Source organism: Phacochoerus africanus, chromosome X (assembly GCF_016906955.1).
Source record: "Phacochoerus africanus isolate WHEZ1 chromosome X, ROS_Pafr_v1, whole genome shotgun sequence".
In the NCBI taxonomy this organism is placed as follows: Eukaryota; Metazoa; Chordata; class Mammalia; order Artiodactyla; family Suidae; genus Phacochoerus; species Phacochoerus africanus.
The window spans coordinates 86699292-86717137 of NC_062560.1; the positions used below are offsets into that span (position 1 = coordinate 86699292).

Below are 17846 nucleotides of genomic sequence, written 5' to 3' on the forward strand. Positions count from 1 at the left end.
GCTGTGAGAGGTCGGTGGTTTCAGGAACTAAGGCACTGATGGCGGCGGGTGGGCGAAATGGGAGTGACAGCTGGGGCCAAACAAAAACAGCCTGCGAATTCCAGGGCGGGCAGATGAAGGATGATCGGTGCTTAGCGGCGGGACAAAAAGGGGCTTGGGCCAACGTTCAGAAGCACTTCTCACCAAGACACCCGGACCCAGGAGGGAGGGAGCCACAGCTTTCCTCCTCCCCAACGCCCACTTCCACCCCGCCCTCCCTAACTAGCACGCTCCCACACTCGCTCAACCCAAGCGGTTGAGCAGGTGTCTGTCGGCCTCGGGGGTTGAACCTCCCTAGGTCCTATTGCCCTCCAGATACTATCACGGTGGACGGGGTGGGGAGACCTGGGAGGCAGTTGGGCCACAGAGTTTTCTTTCCAAGCGAGACTGTATACAGCAGAAGGAAGAAAGACAACGAGGAGGTGTCAAGACTCAAGGTCAGCCCACAGACCCTGAAAGCTCATATTATTTGCCTTGATTTCTCCACTTGCAAAATGAGGCCAGGATAGGAACTTTAGAATGAACTTTCAAGTCTTTGGCTGGAAGGTTCTGAAGAGGTGCCAAATTCTAAATAGACTGGCGAGGAGCCAGGAGAGCTGTTAGTAAAAACTGAGAGGGGTGTCTTAAAGAGCTCTGAAAATTGCCTAGATTCTTAAGAGCAATCCTCCCCCACCTCGCTGAGCTTTTGTTTTTGTGCCTTCATTTGCATAATTCTAAACCCCAGGGAAAAAGAGAAAACATCTGCCTCCTGGTAATAATATAAATGTTGCAGAGCCTGTGCCAATCTCCTTTTGCTGCAGGAAGTCAGTAGAAAGAATCTATGTGAGGAGTGGCCAAATAGCTGCTACCAAAAGGATGGCCTCGAGAAAGACTTGCCCTTGTGTTGTTGGTTTTTAAGATTCCAGCAATTGCTGCCTCTCTCCCCCCAGGGCTGATTCAGGAACAGATCAGCTTCTAAAGTTTGTCACCTTTGAAGCAGATGCCCCATCTTGGTCTGCACCTGTGCTAGCATCTATGTTAGCAGGCTGATCCTTCCTCCTTTCCGTTTTCACAAGGCAGGTCAACACTATCTGAGAACTCGTCACACATAGTGTTGATGGGTTAGGGCTTTGCAAATGGCGTGAGGTTCTCTGCCAATAGTATATGGTGCAGAACTCCTTGGATAGATCACAACTAGGGCGACAAACTCATCTCAGTTTGCTGAGACGGGATGAGGTGCCATCCTAACCTGGGAGACTGAAGCTAGGAAGATTGTGGCATTCCCATGTTTTTCTTTTAGCCTTTCCCCCTTCTTCCCTGTGTCTTTGTCACTCCCCAAATACACAAATCTACAATGCCTTCCTACTTTGTTTCAATATGACTCCTTCTGTCTGACATTTAAGGCTCTCTATAATCATCATCCTCGTTCTCTCTCCAACTTCAGCGCCCACGTTACCCTGTCGCACCCTCTGCTCCAGTTCAGCAGGTTTTCTCACTTAATCACATTTGCCTTGCTCCCTCAATGCTATATTGAGGCCATTTACAGCCCCCTTCACTCTCTTCTCCATTAGTCCATACCTTCTTTCAAGGGTCAGTTCAAGTTCTGCCTCCTCCAGAAAGCCTTCCTTCACCTCCCCAACTCTTTTCCCTCTGTCTTTGTGCTACTGGCATACACTCTCTTGCTCTAGTTCTGCAACTCTGTGTTTGCTCCACCTCCCCAATAGAAGTGTAGACTCAGAGAGGGATGCTCAACTGAAGTTTATTGTGATTCTTGTTGATGACAATAGTGATTAACCAATGGCAATGACGATGAAGCGTCCTCCGGGAAAACATGCAAGACTCAGGCACACTCATCTCTAAAAGCTGTAGCCACTGTAGCTGGGGCATAAAGTCCTGAAGGACACTCATTGCCTCAGTCAGCCATTCAGCTTACAGAGGGTGTTAGCCCACATGATCAGTCCCTTCTCAGACTTCATATAGTACCTCTTGTTGGTCAATCCAACAGTTTAACACCAAATTACAAATTATTTCAAGTATATTCATTTTTATTTCACAACCAATTTCCTACAAACTCCTTGAAGGCAGTGGGGGAGGGGAGGGGGAATTTCCTTAAAGTCGCTATAGACCTGTAAATCTCCTGCCATCTGATCCCTCTCCTCCGACAGCTTCTCTGTTTTCAGCCCCAGGACTCTCTGGCGCTTTAAGTCACTGAATCCTCTGGTCTCTTATTTCCATGTTCCTTTTGCCCTGCTGGGAGAAACTAACTTGAGAATTTGCCCTGTTTATGTCCAACTCTCTTACCTCTTTTAGGCAATCTCTAGACCTCAACCCTTTATTCTTAGGACTAGAGATGCTGGAAATATTGACAGTTGTGAGACTGCTGAGGCCCTGGGAACCCCTTCTCCATTAACGGCATTGATCTTCCAGGGACTGATCATCTGAGGTGACACCCCTAGGGTGCCCCCTGAATGCTAGGCAGCGTTTGGGTTTGGTTCTGGAAGAAAGGGAGACCCAAGATTTGACTCCTCACTCCCCCTACATCTGCCCCCACGACTCAGCAGGAACAAAGAATGGGTCTAAAAGCCATCTGGTCGAAAAGATCTTGGCATATATATCAGCTTTCTGAACCCCTCTGAACCAGATAAGACTAGGCTTGAGGTTTCAAAGACGTTGCAGCCAGAGCTGGCTCATAAGAGGTAGCTGGCATCCATGAAGGAAGAGGAGAGGAAGGAGACAGATGCGCAGCAAGTGGCTGGTAGTCTGGTCACAGAACACTGTCTGGTGGGAGGTGATGGGCAAGTCCTGGAGGATCAGTAGCTACGATGGAAGCTACTGATTCTGTAGAATGTTTGGTTCTGACAGTTTGCATTTTTAAAAAATATAGCTAATGGAGTTCCCATCGTGGCTCAGTGGTTAGTGAATCCGACTAGGAACCATGAGGTTGCAGGTTCGATCCCTGCCCTTGCTCAGTGGATTAAGAATCCGGCGTTGCCGTGAGCTGTGGCGTAGGTCGCAGACACGGCTCGGATCCTGTGTTGCTGTGGCTCTGGCGTAGGCTGGTGGCTACAGCTCCGATTAGACCCCTAGCCTTGGAACCTCCATATGCTGTGGGAGCGGCCCAAAAAATGGCAAAAAGACAAAAAAAAATTGCTAATGCAAAATCAGTCACATGTCCTCTAAACCTCCTCTTTTTGCTATAAGCTCCCTGAAGACAAAGACTTTTGCTTATCCTATTCCAAGCCACTCCCTCAGCAGTCTCACCCATTTTACAAAGTGGCTGCACCATTTTACATTTTCATCAGCCTTGTGTTTCTCTACATCCTCAATAGCCTTGTTATCTTTTTGCATTATAGCCATCCTAGTAGTTTTTGATTTGCATTTTCCTGATGGCTAAATTGATTGTGTGTGTGTGTGTGTGTGTGTGTGTGTGTGTGTGTAAAGTTGTTTGAACATCAGCTGGGCACAGTCATTCAGTTATTTCAATAAACATTTACTTGTGGAGTTCCCTGGTGGCCAAGTGAGTTAAAGATCTGGAATTGTCACTGCTGTAGTGTGGGTTTGATCCCTGGCCTGGGAACTTCTGCTTGCTGTGGGTGTGGCCAAATCCAAAACAAAACACATTTATTTGCAACAGCAATGAGTAAGACAAAGATCTCTGCTCTCAAGGCTCTCACACAGTGTAATAGATATCTGTCTTTTGGGGGTGCTGCTGTACAGCATTTGAACCCCTTTATCTGGGGGAGAGGACATAGGAATCTTGCTAAGAATCAGGTCCCCCTTGTAGTTGGGTCACAGGCATGTGACTTAGGCTCACTCAATCCAAGGATCTATCTCTTGAATTGAGAACCAGTGACCCAGAAGTGGACAGTCTTCTCTGATTCAGTCATGAAAATATGCCTCTCAGTTCTTCCAGTGTGTGGAATATCATTGACCTTGGCTTCAGCTGCTGTGCCCTAAATTCACACCAGTATTTGCTGCTTTGCTCTGAAGCCATACTGCTCCCAGCCAATTACTGGGCACAGCAGGGATACCAAATCAGACCCATTTCTGGTATACATAGGTCTATGTGGCCGGTGACTTTGGCAATAGGACTTCCCATCAGTTTAGTCAAACTTTATTAGCACTGCACTTCTGTCTATGACTCCTCCTACCCAACCTTCTTCTTTCCTTCTTTCATCCATAAAGGTCATATACATATATTTGCTTTTTAGGGCCCTACCCGAGGTATATGGAGGTTGCCAGGCTAGGTGTCCAATCTGGAGCTACAGCTGCCAGGCTACACCACAGCTATAGCAATGTGGGATCCGAGCCACATCTGCGACCTGTGCCACAGCTCATAGCAATGCCAGATCCTCAACCCACTGAGTGAGGCCAGGGACCAAACCCACAACCTCATGGTTCCTAGTCGAATTTGTTTCTGCTGCACCACGACAGGAACTCCATAAAGGTCAGATTTACGCTGCAGTTTAACAGCTCTCCCAGCTCCCTCCCCAAGTTCTCTCACATTTTCCTCAATAAATCTCCTGAGTGTCTAATCCCAGGTTGGTTTCTGCATCTCTGAGGACCTGAGATAACACAGTAATGTTGCTAGCATGGTGGTAGTAATGGTGACAGCTATGATGTTGGCTGTGTAGCCCTGAGTCTCATCGTCCAGTCCAATTTATGATTCTTGGAGCTATTCAAGATGCTTTTAGGAGTTCCCCGGTGGCCTAGCAGTTAAGGATCTGGCATTGCCACTGCTGTGGCTTGGGTCACTGCTGTGGTGTGGACTTGGTTCCTGGCCCAGGAAATTCTGCATGCCACAGGTGCAGCCAGAGGAAAATGAGAAAAAAAGGAAGGGAGGGAGGAAGAAAGAAATGTTTTTTCAAAAAAAGGAGCTTTTTTTTTTTTTTTTTTGGCTTTTCAGGGCTGCACCTGTGTCATTTGGAAGTTCCCAGGCTAGGGGTCGAATCAGAGCTACAGCTGCAGGCCTATGCCACAGCCACAGTAAAGTGGGATCCAAGCCATGTCTGTGACCTACACCACAGCCCACGGCAATGCCAGATCCTAAATCCACTGACCAAGGCCAGGGATTGAACCCATGTCCTCATGGATATTAGTCAGCTTTGTAACCCACTGAGCCACAATGAGAACTCCCTAAAAAGACGCTTTTAATACAATCATTTTCTGCTTGAATTAGCCAGTCAATTTCTGTTGTTCACAACTAAGAACCCTCTGGATTACAGGGGAAAGGACAAAAGCATTCAATTATGATATAGCAGGACAAGGGTTATGATAAAAGCACAGAGTCTGTGGAAGCACTTAGGGGGCACCTAACCCCCTCTTTTAATCTTCTCAAATGAAACAACCCTATGCTACCTGGAATTGCTAGTCAGCTCTTCTCATTCATTTCACAGGCCACTGCAAATTCAAAGGCTCATAACCATCTTCTCAATTTACCCTTCCTTAGGTAGTAGTTCTTGTTACATTCACATAAGAATTATTTGGGGGAGTTCCCGTCGTGGCTCAGTAGATAGTGAACCTGATTTGTATCAATGAGGACACGGGTTTGATCCCTGGCCTTGCTCAGTGGGTTAAGGATCTGGCAATTGCTGTGAGCTGTGGTGTAGGTCGCAGACGAGGCTCATATCCAGAGTTGCTGTGGCTGTGGCTGTGGCTGGCAGCTACAGCTCCTATTCGACCCCTAGCCTGGGAACCTCCATATGCCAAGGGTGCATCCCTAAAAAGACAAAAAAGCCAGAAATAAAAAAGAATTATTTGGGGAAGTAGGAAGACTACTTATCGGCTCCAGGGCCCCACCCTTCAAGTAATGCCAGTACACAGAGGATCATGAAAAACTGTCCTAGGGATGGCTCTACAGTCTGTTTCTAAAACAATTGTATCCATCATCATAGTGCACATTTCACAAATATTGGCAGCACTTGACCCCTCTGTGGCCTGAGCCAGAGTGAAGATAGACGTAAGAGTCAGTCCTTGCCTTGGGCTGCCCACAAAAAACATTACCTGTAGTTTGCTCCCTAGCACACTTCAATAAGAATTAAACAATCTGCACACATTTTCATATTCTTTCCTATTGAGCACATTATACATTTGTTGGACCTTAAGGTGCTCAACTTTATGGCCAAGGAAAGGAGATATTTCAGCCGCCAAGAGGAGAAAGTGACTCCCCCCTGGACTATACAATGACTCAGTAGGTGAACTACAAGTGGAAAGCTTGTGAAAGATCATAAATCTTATGCCATTTACCAGATGCCCTCCCCAGTACCCCTGCCTCTCCCGCTTGACTTTAGTACTAAAGGGTCCCCATACTGTAAAGGACTTCAGCCCTAACTTTTAAAAAAATGGAGTTATTGCTTATTTATTTATTTTTGCTTTTTAGGGCCACACCTTGGCACATGGAAATTCCCAGGCTAGGGGTCGAATCAGAGCTGCAGCTGCCAGCCTATACCACAGCCACAGCAACTCAGGATCTGAGCCATGTCTGTGACCTACACCACAGCTCATGGCAATGCCAGATTTTTAACCCACTGACCGAGTTCAGGGATCGAACCCACATCCTCATGGATTCTAGTCAGGTTTGTTTCCACTGAACCACAATGGGAACTCCAAGAAATGGAGTTATTATTAATGGGAGAAGTCAGAGCATCAGGGAAAGTAGGGTAAATAGCTTGGCAAACTCAGATTCTAGAAAGAGAAATCATGAAAAGATTGGGTAGTGTGATCACAGTGGGCCAGATAATATACACTCCTACCTGTGAGGACAGAAGTCAGGCCATGCCAAGTCTCCCTGGCAGACAGCAGTGTGGTATAGTAAAAAAAGGGCTACATTATGGACTGGAATAAAAACACTGTGGAACTTAATCCTGGACCCATTTCTAAATTTCTCTGGGGTCTTCACGAGTCCTTCTAGCTTCACATCCTCTGACATCCATGTAGTTAAGCTAGGTAGACCTCCTAGAGTCTTTAATTCCACATGTAGTACTGAGATTTTATCACCACTAAGCAACTGAACAGGCCAATGACCCAAGTACCCTAACCAATTTCTCCTAGAAGTATCCTCTCATATGTGAAATATAATATGTATGAGCATGTTTATAATAGCCAAAGCTTGGATGTGACCTAAATATCTACCGACAAAGGGACTGCTTAAATAAATTCTGATATATCTATAATAACTATGGGATGCCATGCAGCCACAAAGAAGCTCTTTATGTACTGATATTAAACAGTTTTTCTTTTTTTAAAATTTTTTATTATGGTTGATTTACAATGTTCTGTCAATTTCTGCTGTATAGTAAAGTCACCCAGTACATTTATATACATTCTTTTTTCCCACATTATCCTCCCTCATGTTCCATCACAAGTGACTAGATATAGTTCCCTGTGCTATACAGCAGGATCTCATTGCTTATTCTCTCCAGATGCAATAGTTTGCCTTTACTAACCCCAAACCCCTAGTCCATCTTACTCCCTTCCCTGTCCTCTTAGTAACCACAAGTCGAAACAGGTTTTCTATATAAAAAGTGAGGAGTTCCCTGGTAGCTCACTGGGTTAAGGATCCAGAACTTTCACTGCTATGGCTTGGGTTGCTGCTGTGGCACAGGTTCAATCTTTGGCCTAGAAACTTTTGTAGCCAAAAAACAGTGAAAAAAAGCAACATGCATAAGAACATTTATGGTGTGCTACAATTTGTATAAAAATGAAGGGTGTACATATACAAATATGCATAGAATATCTCAGGAAGGATATACAAGAAACTGGTAACAGGAGTTCCCATTGTGGCTCAGAAGGTTAAGAACTTGACTACTATCCACGATGATGCAGGTCGATCCCCTGCCTCGCTCAGTGGGTTAAGGATGCAGCATTGCTGCAAGCCGTGGTGTAGGTCACAGATGCGGCTCAGATCTGGAATTGCTGCGGCTGTGGCTGTGGCTGGCAGCTGCAGCTTTGATTCAACCCTGAACCTGGGAACTTCCATATTTTGCAAGTGCGGCCCTAAAAAAAGAAAAAAGAAAAAAGAAACTGGTAACAGCATCTGACTCCAGGGAAGAGAATGGACAATGAGGGAGATAGTAGGAAAAATAGATATTCATCTGTTCAAAACATTAAAAAAAGAACCTTTACCAAATATGTCACTGACCCATCTTTTTCAATCATTTAACAGAACCTAGGTGAACCAAGTCAGGAGCGAGTTTGTTTCTGAAAGCAGAAAGAAGAGTCTCCGGCAATTTCCTGGCTGACCCTGTCTCAGAAGTGTGTAGGTGGCTGTGATGGGTCTTCAGCTGTTTCCTTCCCTCTCTGCCTTCCAGACCTGAAGGTGCATCTTGAGAACTGCTTCAGGCAGCTGACTGTCAACAGAAACTGGAGAGGTTAGGAGAGGCTTCTGTTTGGGTGAGGTCTGGAAGAAAAGTGAAACAGCACCCAAAGGTCACAAACTACCACGTAGGCATCTAAAGAGACTTTCTTACTTTCTTTGTTGTTGTTGTTGTTGTTGTTGTTACTATTTCTTGGGCCGCTCCCACGGCATATGGAGGTTCCCAGGCCAGGGGTCCAATCGGAGCTGCAGCCACCGGCCTACGCCAGAGCCACAGCAACGGGGGATCCGAGCCGTGTCTGCAACCTACACCACAGCTCACGGCAACGCCGGATCGTTAACCCACTGAGCAAGGGCAGGGATCGAACCCGCAACCTCATGGTTCCTAGTCGGATTCGTTAACCACTGCGCCACGACGGGAACTCCTTTCTTACTTTCTTATGTCTTTTTCTTTTTCTTTTTTTTTGCTTTTCAGGGCCGCACCCCCCAGCATATGGAGGTTTCCAGGCTAGGGGTTGAATCTGAGCTACAGCTGCCAGCCTATGCCACAGCCACAGCAGCGCCAGATCTGAGCTGCATCTATCACCTACACCACAGCTCACAGCAACACCGGATCCTTAACCTGCTGAGCAAGGCCAGGGATCAAACCTGAATTCTCATGGATACTAGTTGGGTTCATTAACCACCACTGAGCCACAATGTAACTCCTTTCTTATCTCTTGAGAAAGCTGTCTCTGTACCCATTGTGAGCTCACTGCCACCAGAAAAGAAAGTTTTATTTTCATTATCAGTCCCCTACAAGAACATAAAAAAATTCATTTTTTTTTCTCTCAAATGAATATCATAAACAGCATTCACTGAAAGCTAGTAGCAATATAAAAAGTACAAAGTGGAAAAAGATATATAATCCATAGCCAAGAACTAACCATAGATTAAAACATTCAGTGGGAAGAACAATTTGTCCTCTATTTAGACTCACTTTATGAAGGATAATCATATGTTAAATTAAGTGAAGAATTTATGCTTTGAAATACAACTCATTAAGTAAAAAGTCTAGGGCTCAGACTTTATATTTGGAATGGGCAAGTTTTACACTTTTTAGTGAAGATTAGCTATAACTATTATACAACTTGGAATAAACTAGTAGAACTCTTTAGTTTAAATAATATTAATAACAACATTAATTGAGTGCTTACCATTTGTCAGGTACTGCCGAAAGCCATCTATGATCTCATTTAATATTCATAATGCCCTTATGGGATGGGGCTATGATTATCTCTAGCTTACAGATAAGGATACTGAAGCACAGAAAAGTTATGTGATATGTCTGAGCTAAAATAGCTTGGATAGCAGGGCTGGGATTTGTACCCAGGCATTCAGGCTGTGGTGTCTGTGCCCTAGTCATTTAAAAGAGCAAACAAATAATTCTGTCTACAAAACAGAAACCGATCCTGGACATGGAGAGCAGACCTGTGGTTGCCAGGGGGGAGGGAGGAGGGAGTGGGGTGGACGGAGAGTTTGGGGTAGGTAGATGCGAACTACTGCATTTATTTATTTATTTATCTATTTATTGTTTTGCTTTTTAGGGCCGCACCTGCGGCATATGGAGGTTCCCAGGCTAGGGGTCGAATGGGAGCTGTAGCTGCCAGCCTACGCCACAACCACAGCAACGCAGGATCCAAGCTGAGTCTGTGACCTACACCACAGCTCATGCATGGCAACGCGGGATCCTTAACCCGCTGAGCGAGGCCAGGGATTGAATCCACATCCTCATGAATACTAGTCGGGTTCATTACCACTGAGCCACAACAGGAACTCCTTTTTTTTTTTTTGGAAATTATTACATTTAGAATGCATAAGCAATGAGTTCTTACTGTACAGCACAGGGAACTATATCCAATCTCTTGGGGTACAACATGATAGAAGATAGTATGAGAAAAAGAATGTATATATGTATTACTGGATCACTGTGCTGTACAGCAGAAATTGACACAACACTGTAAATCGACTATATTCTAATTTAAAAATAAAATTAAAACAGCAAACTGTAGAAAATTCAAATAGGGACTGCAGGGAAATATTAGGAATTGATTTAAAAATTCTGAGGAGACAGCCAGAAAAGAGATCAGAATTTGTGAAGTTCATATCTCAACTACTTTAACAATCACCTGTTTTCCTTAGCTAGTTTCTTTTTTTTTGGCCATGCCTGCAGCTTGTGGAAGTTCCCAGGCCAGGGATTGTATCTGCTCCACAGCAGTGACCCAAGCTGCTACAGTGACAATGCCAGATCCTTAACCAACTGAGCCATGGGGAAACTCCTTAGCTAGTTTCTACATCCTACACCTTTTCTCCTTAGCAAGCTTCCGATGATTCCTCTATGATCATGTCACTTATTTGACCAAAAAGCTTCCAAGGGCTCCCTTCTACCTATCTGACAGATCTCAAACTTGAATGTGTATCATACACAACTGGGGAACTTAAACTTATAACACTGTTATCCAAAGCTGCATCCTAGAAATTTTGATTTAGTAGGTCAAGGTGGGACCTGGGAATCTGTGTTTTAAGCAAGTGTTCAAAAACTTTGGCCTATGGGAACAAAGCCTAAACGCTTTGTTCTAGCATCAAAGCTGTCCATGATCTTGCCCAAACCCACCTAAATCCTAATAGGAATACTCTATTCTAGAAAAGCCTCAAACTTCTCATATTGGAGGCATTTCTTTTTGTCTTTTTGCCTTTTCTAGGGCCGCTCCCATGGCACATGGAGGTTCCCAGGCTAGGGGTCTAATCGAAGCTGTAGCCACCAGCCTACACCAGAGCCACAGCAACGCAGGATCCGAGCTGCATCTGCAACCTACACCACAGCTCACGTCAATGCCAGATCCTTAACCCACTGAGCTAAAGCCAGGGATTGAACCCGCAACCTCATGGTTCCTAGTCGGATTCGTTAACCACTGAGCCATGACAGGAACTCCATCATACTGGAGGCATTTCTAACTCTAAATCTTTGCCCACACCTCCAGCCCATCTGGAATGACCTCCTGCCTTCTTTCCTCCTATCCAAACACTATGCGCACTTCAAGGTGAAGCCCAAGTTTAACCTGCTCTACAAGACTCGGCCACACCTGCAGCATATGGAAGTTCCTGGGGCTAGGGGTCCATTCGGATCTGCAGCTGCCAGCCTACACCATCACCATGGCAATACTGGATCCGAGCGGCATCTGCGAACTTTGCGGCCATTTGCAGCAATGCGGGATCCTTAACGCATTGAGCAAGGCCAGGGATGGAACCTGCATCCTCACCTCGCAGACACTATGTCGAGTTCTTAACCTGATGAGCCACAACAGGAACTCCTATAAGACTCTCCTTAAATTCTTTAGCCCAGGAGGGTATCGCTCTTTTTCTGAACAATTAAGTCTCTACTGTCTGACCCCAATCCTTCTGGTATTTAACTGGTTTCCCTAGTTAGACTGGTGGCTGCCACTACTCATATGTGGCTTTTAAAATTTAAATGGCGTTCCCGTTATGGTGCAGCAGAAGCGAATCTGACTAGGAACCACGAGGTGGTGAGTTCAATCCCTGGCCTCGCTCAGTGGGTTAAGGATCCGGTGTTGCCGTGAGCTATGGTGTAGGTTGCAGATTCGGCTCAGATCCCCCGTTGCTATGGCTGTGGCTAGGCTGGCGGCTACAGCTCTGATTAGACCCCTAGCCTGAGAGCCTCCATATGCAGAGGGTGTGGCCCTAGAAAAGACAAAAATGAATAAATAAACCTAGTTTAATTTAATTTAAACTTAAGATTAAATAAAATTAAAATTTCATTCCTCAGTCACACTAGCCACATTTCAAGTGCTCAACAGCCATGTGTGTATTGGTCAGCAAACATACAGAACATTTCTGTGTCACAGAAAGTTCTAATGGACAGTGTTGCAAGAGTCTTCTATGGCTGTCACAGCTGCAGTTACCTTCTTACACTCCTTACAAACACTGCCGCTCAGAAGTTAAAGCAAATATGTATCCTGACTACAAAAAGTGATGGATTTTCTTTTCAAAACTCTGATTCCCATTTCCAGTAAAAATAAGGAGCTCAGAAGTTGTCTCAAATGTAAATATCACTCAGCATTTCTAATCAATTCTCAAACCCCTTGCCTTTTCTCAGTTCTTATCTTCCTTAACCTCTTGGCTGCATTTGGATTATGTAGAGTGGATTTCCCTTGTCCACTCAAAATGCTCTCCTCCTTTGTTTCTATGACACTAGAACATTTCCATGACACTATAATGATGAAATAATCATCATTAATATATTGAAGTCTTACTGTGTGCCAGGCACTGTGCTAAGCATTTTGCATACCTCATCAAACATTTAGATAAATACTATTATATCACCATTTTATAGATGAGGAATCTAAAGCTCAAAGAGGTTAATTGATTTGCTCAAGGTCATGGAACTAGTAAGTGGTGCTGCTGGGACTAAAACCCTTAAAACTCTCTTATAAGGCTCTTCTCAAGGGTTATTACTAGGTCAAATGCCTAAAATAGGCAGGGCAGACCATCAATTTCAACATCAAAGAAAGGAAATAACCCACTGAAGGGAAGCGCTTTTCTTTTCTTCCTTTTCCCGCTGCCCTTCTAAAACTCTCTTTTATTCTATCTCACACACTCCTCTGATAGATTTTCAAGGTCTTAACAGCCTGGGGAATTTAAAGCCAATTACTAAGTAATTGAGTAAAAGTAACCACAGTAGGTCAGGGAGATCAGGGACCATGTACTGCCTTTCATTTTTAGGAATTCTGTTTTTTTCCTAAATAACTCTGTAGGCTTTTAACATTAAAACTTAGAATTTCGATTCAAGCACACTGCCAATAGTCCATTTTAATTACACTGCAGACCATGTATATAGCTTTTCTGTTCTCTGCGCTAGGCTTTGTGTCCAGCTGCTACTGCCAAAGCTACTCAAATATGACAGAGAAATGCTGGAGTCTGGCTTTAGGTTGGAACAGTCACCTGCTTACTAGTGTTTCACGTTATCCTGTTTACTGATACCCTTAAACAGGTCACTCAGCATTCCTGGCCAGTAGACAGAGGGTGAGGATGTAGGAAAAAAAGTTTACAGCAACCTTGAGCCCTGACTTCATGTAAGAGATGATTAACTTGTTGATCCCTCAAACTCACCCAATAATGTGTTCTGAGCCACACAAGACATAGTTACTGGAGAAAAGGAGCTATGTTAATGACTGTGAAGACCCCTTCAGAGTTTGAAGTCTCCATTATTTAGGTAAAAGAAGAAGGGAGTTCCCATGGTGGCTCAGCAGGTTAATAACCCCGAGCTGTCTCTGTGAGGATGTGGGTTTGATCCCTGGCCTCACTCAGTGGGTTAAGGATCTGGCACTGCCACAAGCTGCGGCATAGGTCACAGATGCAGTTCGGATCCAGTGTTGCTGTGGCTGTGGCATAGGTCACAGCTGCAGCTCTGATTCAACCTCTAGCCCAGGAACTTCCATATGTCACAGGTGTGGCCGTAAAAAGAAGAAAAGAATAAGGAATATGGAAAAATTTTGTACTGTCCCCTCAATTTTGCTGTGAATATTAAACTGCTCTAAAAATTAGTCTTAATAAAAAAAAGAAAGAAACATAAGGAATACTGATTTCTCTTCCTAGCTCTGCCACTAACTGGTTGTGTGTGTGTATTTGTGTACACAAATAATTACTAAGAACTTTTTTCCTTTTACTATCCATGTAGGTACCCAAAACATTATAGGATATTGTTTTGTGTTCTTATATTTTACATAAATGTAATTATACAGAATTTTATGCAAGTTTTTTCTCAACAGTATGGTTTTGATATATTTTGCTCAAGTTCTATGTTGCTACTGCAGTTATAATTCATTTTAACTGCTTTATGGAGTTCCATCAGATGAATACACTGTATTATAATTCATGTATTCGTTCTGTTGATAGTCATTTAGGTTGTTTTCCATTTTTTTTACCATCACAGACCAGATTCTTCAGTGGACACATGTACATGCATATGTATCCTTGTTCACACGTGGGAGAGTTTCTCTTGATTAAAAATCCATGAGTGGAATTACTTGGGCAGAGCTATGTATAAGTTCAATTTTAGTAGATGTTGGGCTTTAGTCCGCTTCAAGGAGATTGAACTCAAAGCCTCCTCTGACCAAGACAAGAATTACCAGACCCTTGGATTTCCCGTCGTGGCACAGCAGAAACGAATCCGACTAGGAACCATGAGGTTTCGGGTTTGATCCCACTCAGTGGGTTAAGGATCTGGTGTTGCTGTGGCTGTGATGTAGGCCAGCAGCTGTAGCTCTGATTGGACCCCTAGCCTGGGAACCTCCATATGCTGCAGGTGCGGGCCTCAAAAGACAAAACAAAAATTTTAAAATTAAAAAAAAGGAATTACCAGACCCCTATCATCACCTCACCTGGGTCATTGTAATGCCCCTTCCCCCACCTTGAGCAACCTGGCCTACTCCTCCTTGCCCCCTACTAGGAAAGGTATGTGACCCATTCCTCACCCCACCTCTATGGGGGCCTTACACGCCCCAAACCAACCAGCAAGTGTATAGTAAAGACCCCTCTTTCCCCAACCAATCAGCAGGTCAGCAAGTGTATCATGAGACTTCTCCTCTCCGGGGGTTATAAAAACAAACATGAACGTGAGCTCCTGGTCAGCTCTCCCTGACTCTACTTTCTCTACCCTTTGCCATGCTCAATAAACTCTTTTTTTGTTCACCCCAATATGAGTCTGGAAATTCTTTTCTGACCTGCATGCACAGACCACAACAGTAGACACAGCCAAATATTTTCCAAAATAGTTGTACCATTTTACACTATTACCAATAGTGTAAGAAACTGACCCACATCTTCATCCACGCATGGTATTATAGGTCTTTTTTCATTTCAGCCACTCTGATGGATGTGTAGTGGTATCTCATTGTGGTTTTAGTTTTCGTTTCCATGATGATTAGAGAGGTAGAGCATATATCATAGGTTTATTGTCTAATATGTTTTTTTTTTCTTTTTTGGCTGCCCCCACTTCATGTGGAAATCCCTGGGCCAGGGATGGAATCCAAGCCACAGCTGTGACCTATGCCACAGCTGTAGCAATGCCGGATCTTCAACCCACTGTGCCAGGCCAGAGATCGAAGCTGTGCCACCTCAGAAACAATGCTGAATCTTTAATATGCTCCACCATAGCTGGAAGCCCTGATATGCTTTCTTTCTTTTTTTTTCTTTTGCTTTTTAGGGCTGCACCCATGGCACATGGAAGTTTCCAGGCTAGGGGTTGAATCGGAGTTACAGCTGCCAGCCTACGCCACAGCCCCAGCCACAGCAAAGCGGGATCCTAGCCGTGTCTGTGACCTTCATCACACCTCATGGCAATGCTGGATCCTAACCCACTGAGTGAGGCCAGGGATCAAACCTACAACCTCATGGTTCCTAGTTGGATTTGTTTCCGCTATGCCACAATGGGAACTCCCCTGATATGCTTCCTTAAAGCATATATGGACAATAATAAGAAAGAGGTGAGAAGGATATGGGGAAAGGTAGTGACTAAGGTATGTGGGTGGGATGAGAACACTACAGAAAGGAGAGCCTACGGGCATTAAATCCCAATTTCTGAGCAGACCTGTTTTTCTGAGGACTGGCCAAGTGTATACAGATTTGGAAGTTTCTTAAATTCAGCAGCTAAAGGTGCTATGAAAGTACACGTAAAAGTGGAGTTCCTGTCATGGCTCAGTGGTTAACGAATCTGACTAGGAACCATGAGGTTGCGGGTTCTATCCCTGGCCTTGCTCAGTGGGTTAAGGATCCAGCATTGCTGTGGGCTGTGGTGTAGGTCGCAGACTTGGCTTGGATCTAGCGTTGCTGTGGCTCTGGCGTAGGCCAGTGGCTGCAGCTCCGATTGGACCCCTAGCCTGGGAACCTCCATGTGCCAAGGGTGCGGCCCTAAAAAGACAAAAAAGAAAGGGCACATAAAATATGTTTGAGGTCGAACCACAGCAATCTCCTGGCAGCAGCCAAAGGCCAAATTCTCCTTTCTACAAAAGCAACAGCTCCGGCTGCTTCCTGGCACCTTCCACCAGGCCAGGTTCCCGAGTGGCTCTCAACAGCCTCCTCTCAAAAAATGAGAGCTCTGGTTTTGTGGATTCCACTTAGAAGGCCATATGATGCCAGTGTTAAAGAGTGCAGAAAGGTAAATATTCTTTCTTTCCCACTTTACTGAAGTATAATTGACAAAATAAAATTGTATATAATTAAAGTATACAACATGATGTTTTGATACACATATACATTGTGAAATGATTACTAATCAAGCTAATTACATATCTAGTCAAGCTAATTAACATATCTATCACCTCACATAGTTATCTTTTTTTTTTGTAATTCTTCTTTTTACCCAGCTCTGATTAAACAGAACTTTCTATGGTATTCAGTAATAGTCTGTCAAGTAACATGGTTTAGAGCACTCCATCTCAAATTTTAATGGGCATATGAATTTCCTGGAGATCTATTACAATGCATATTCTTTTTTTTTTTTTTTTGTCTTTTGTCTTTTTAGGGCCACACCCACAGCATATGGAGTTTCCCAGGCTAGGGGTCAAATCGGAGCTGTAGCCTCCAGCCTACACCAGAGCCACAGCAACGCCAGATCCGAGCTGCTTCTGCAACCTACACCACAGCTCACAGCAATGCTGGATCCTTAACCCACTGAGCGAAGCCAGTGATCAAACCTGTGTCCTCATGGTTCCTAGTTGGATTTGTTTCCACTGAGCCACGATGGGAACTCCCCTACAATGCAGGTTCTGATTCAGGAGGCAGGAAGTGACACCTGAGATTCTGCATTTCCTTTTTTTTTTGTCTTTTGTCTTTTTGTCGTTGTTGTTGTTGTTGTTGTTGTTGCTATTTCTTGGGCCGCTCCCTCAGCATATGGAGGTTCCCAGGCTAGGGGTTGAATCGGAGCTGTAGCCACCGGCCTACGCCAGAGCCACAGCAACGCCAGATCCGAGCCGCGTCTGCAACCTACACCACAGCTCATGGCAACGCCGGATCGTTAACCCACGGAGCAAGGGCAGGGACCGAACCCGCAACCTCATGGTTCCTAGTCGGATTCGTTAACCACTGCGCCACGACGGGAACTCCAGATTCTGCATTTCTAACAAGCTCCTGGGTGCTGCTGATCTGGGACCACACTTTGAGTTCAGAGCATGAACCATGGAGTCAGACGTACCTGAGTTTAAAACCCAGCTCTGCCCTCTTAGCTGTGAAGTCTCTGACAAGCTATTTAATCTCTCTGAGCCCTAGTTTCCTTACCTGTAAAAAGATAAAAATCATTACCTACTTCATAGGGTTGTTGTGGAGGTTAAGTAAAATAATGCATATAAAACATGTATAGCAAACTGCATGGAAAGATTAAGTGATTGATAAATGCCAACTATTGTTAACATTCGAAGAACTGGTACTCCTACACATTATGATACCCTGAAGACTGTGCTTC

The 17846-nt window shown here is 44.5% G+C and overlaps 1 protein-coding gene across 2 annotated transcripts in view; it reads right to left on the reverse strand.

The window, feature by feature from the left end:
* Window positions 1-8362: 8362 nt before the first annotated feature.
* TRMT2B (tRNA methyltransferase 2 homolog B) overlaps window positions 8363-17846 on the reverse strand; it is a 102680-nt gene continuing 93196 nt past the window's right edge. Inside the window, exon 14 of one of the 2 annotated variants that reach the window (XR_007132785.1) lies at window positions 8363-8416. Coding sequence is in view for 1 of the 2 variants with exons in the window: in XM_047764299.1 (XP_047620255.1) it covers window positions 8389-8416 (28 nt within the window). In the remaining variant the exon portion in view is untranslated. The remainder of the gene's footprint in view (window positions 8417-17846) is intronic. The other variant, XM_047764299.1, reaches the window with a different exon arrangement.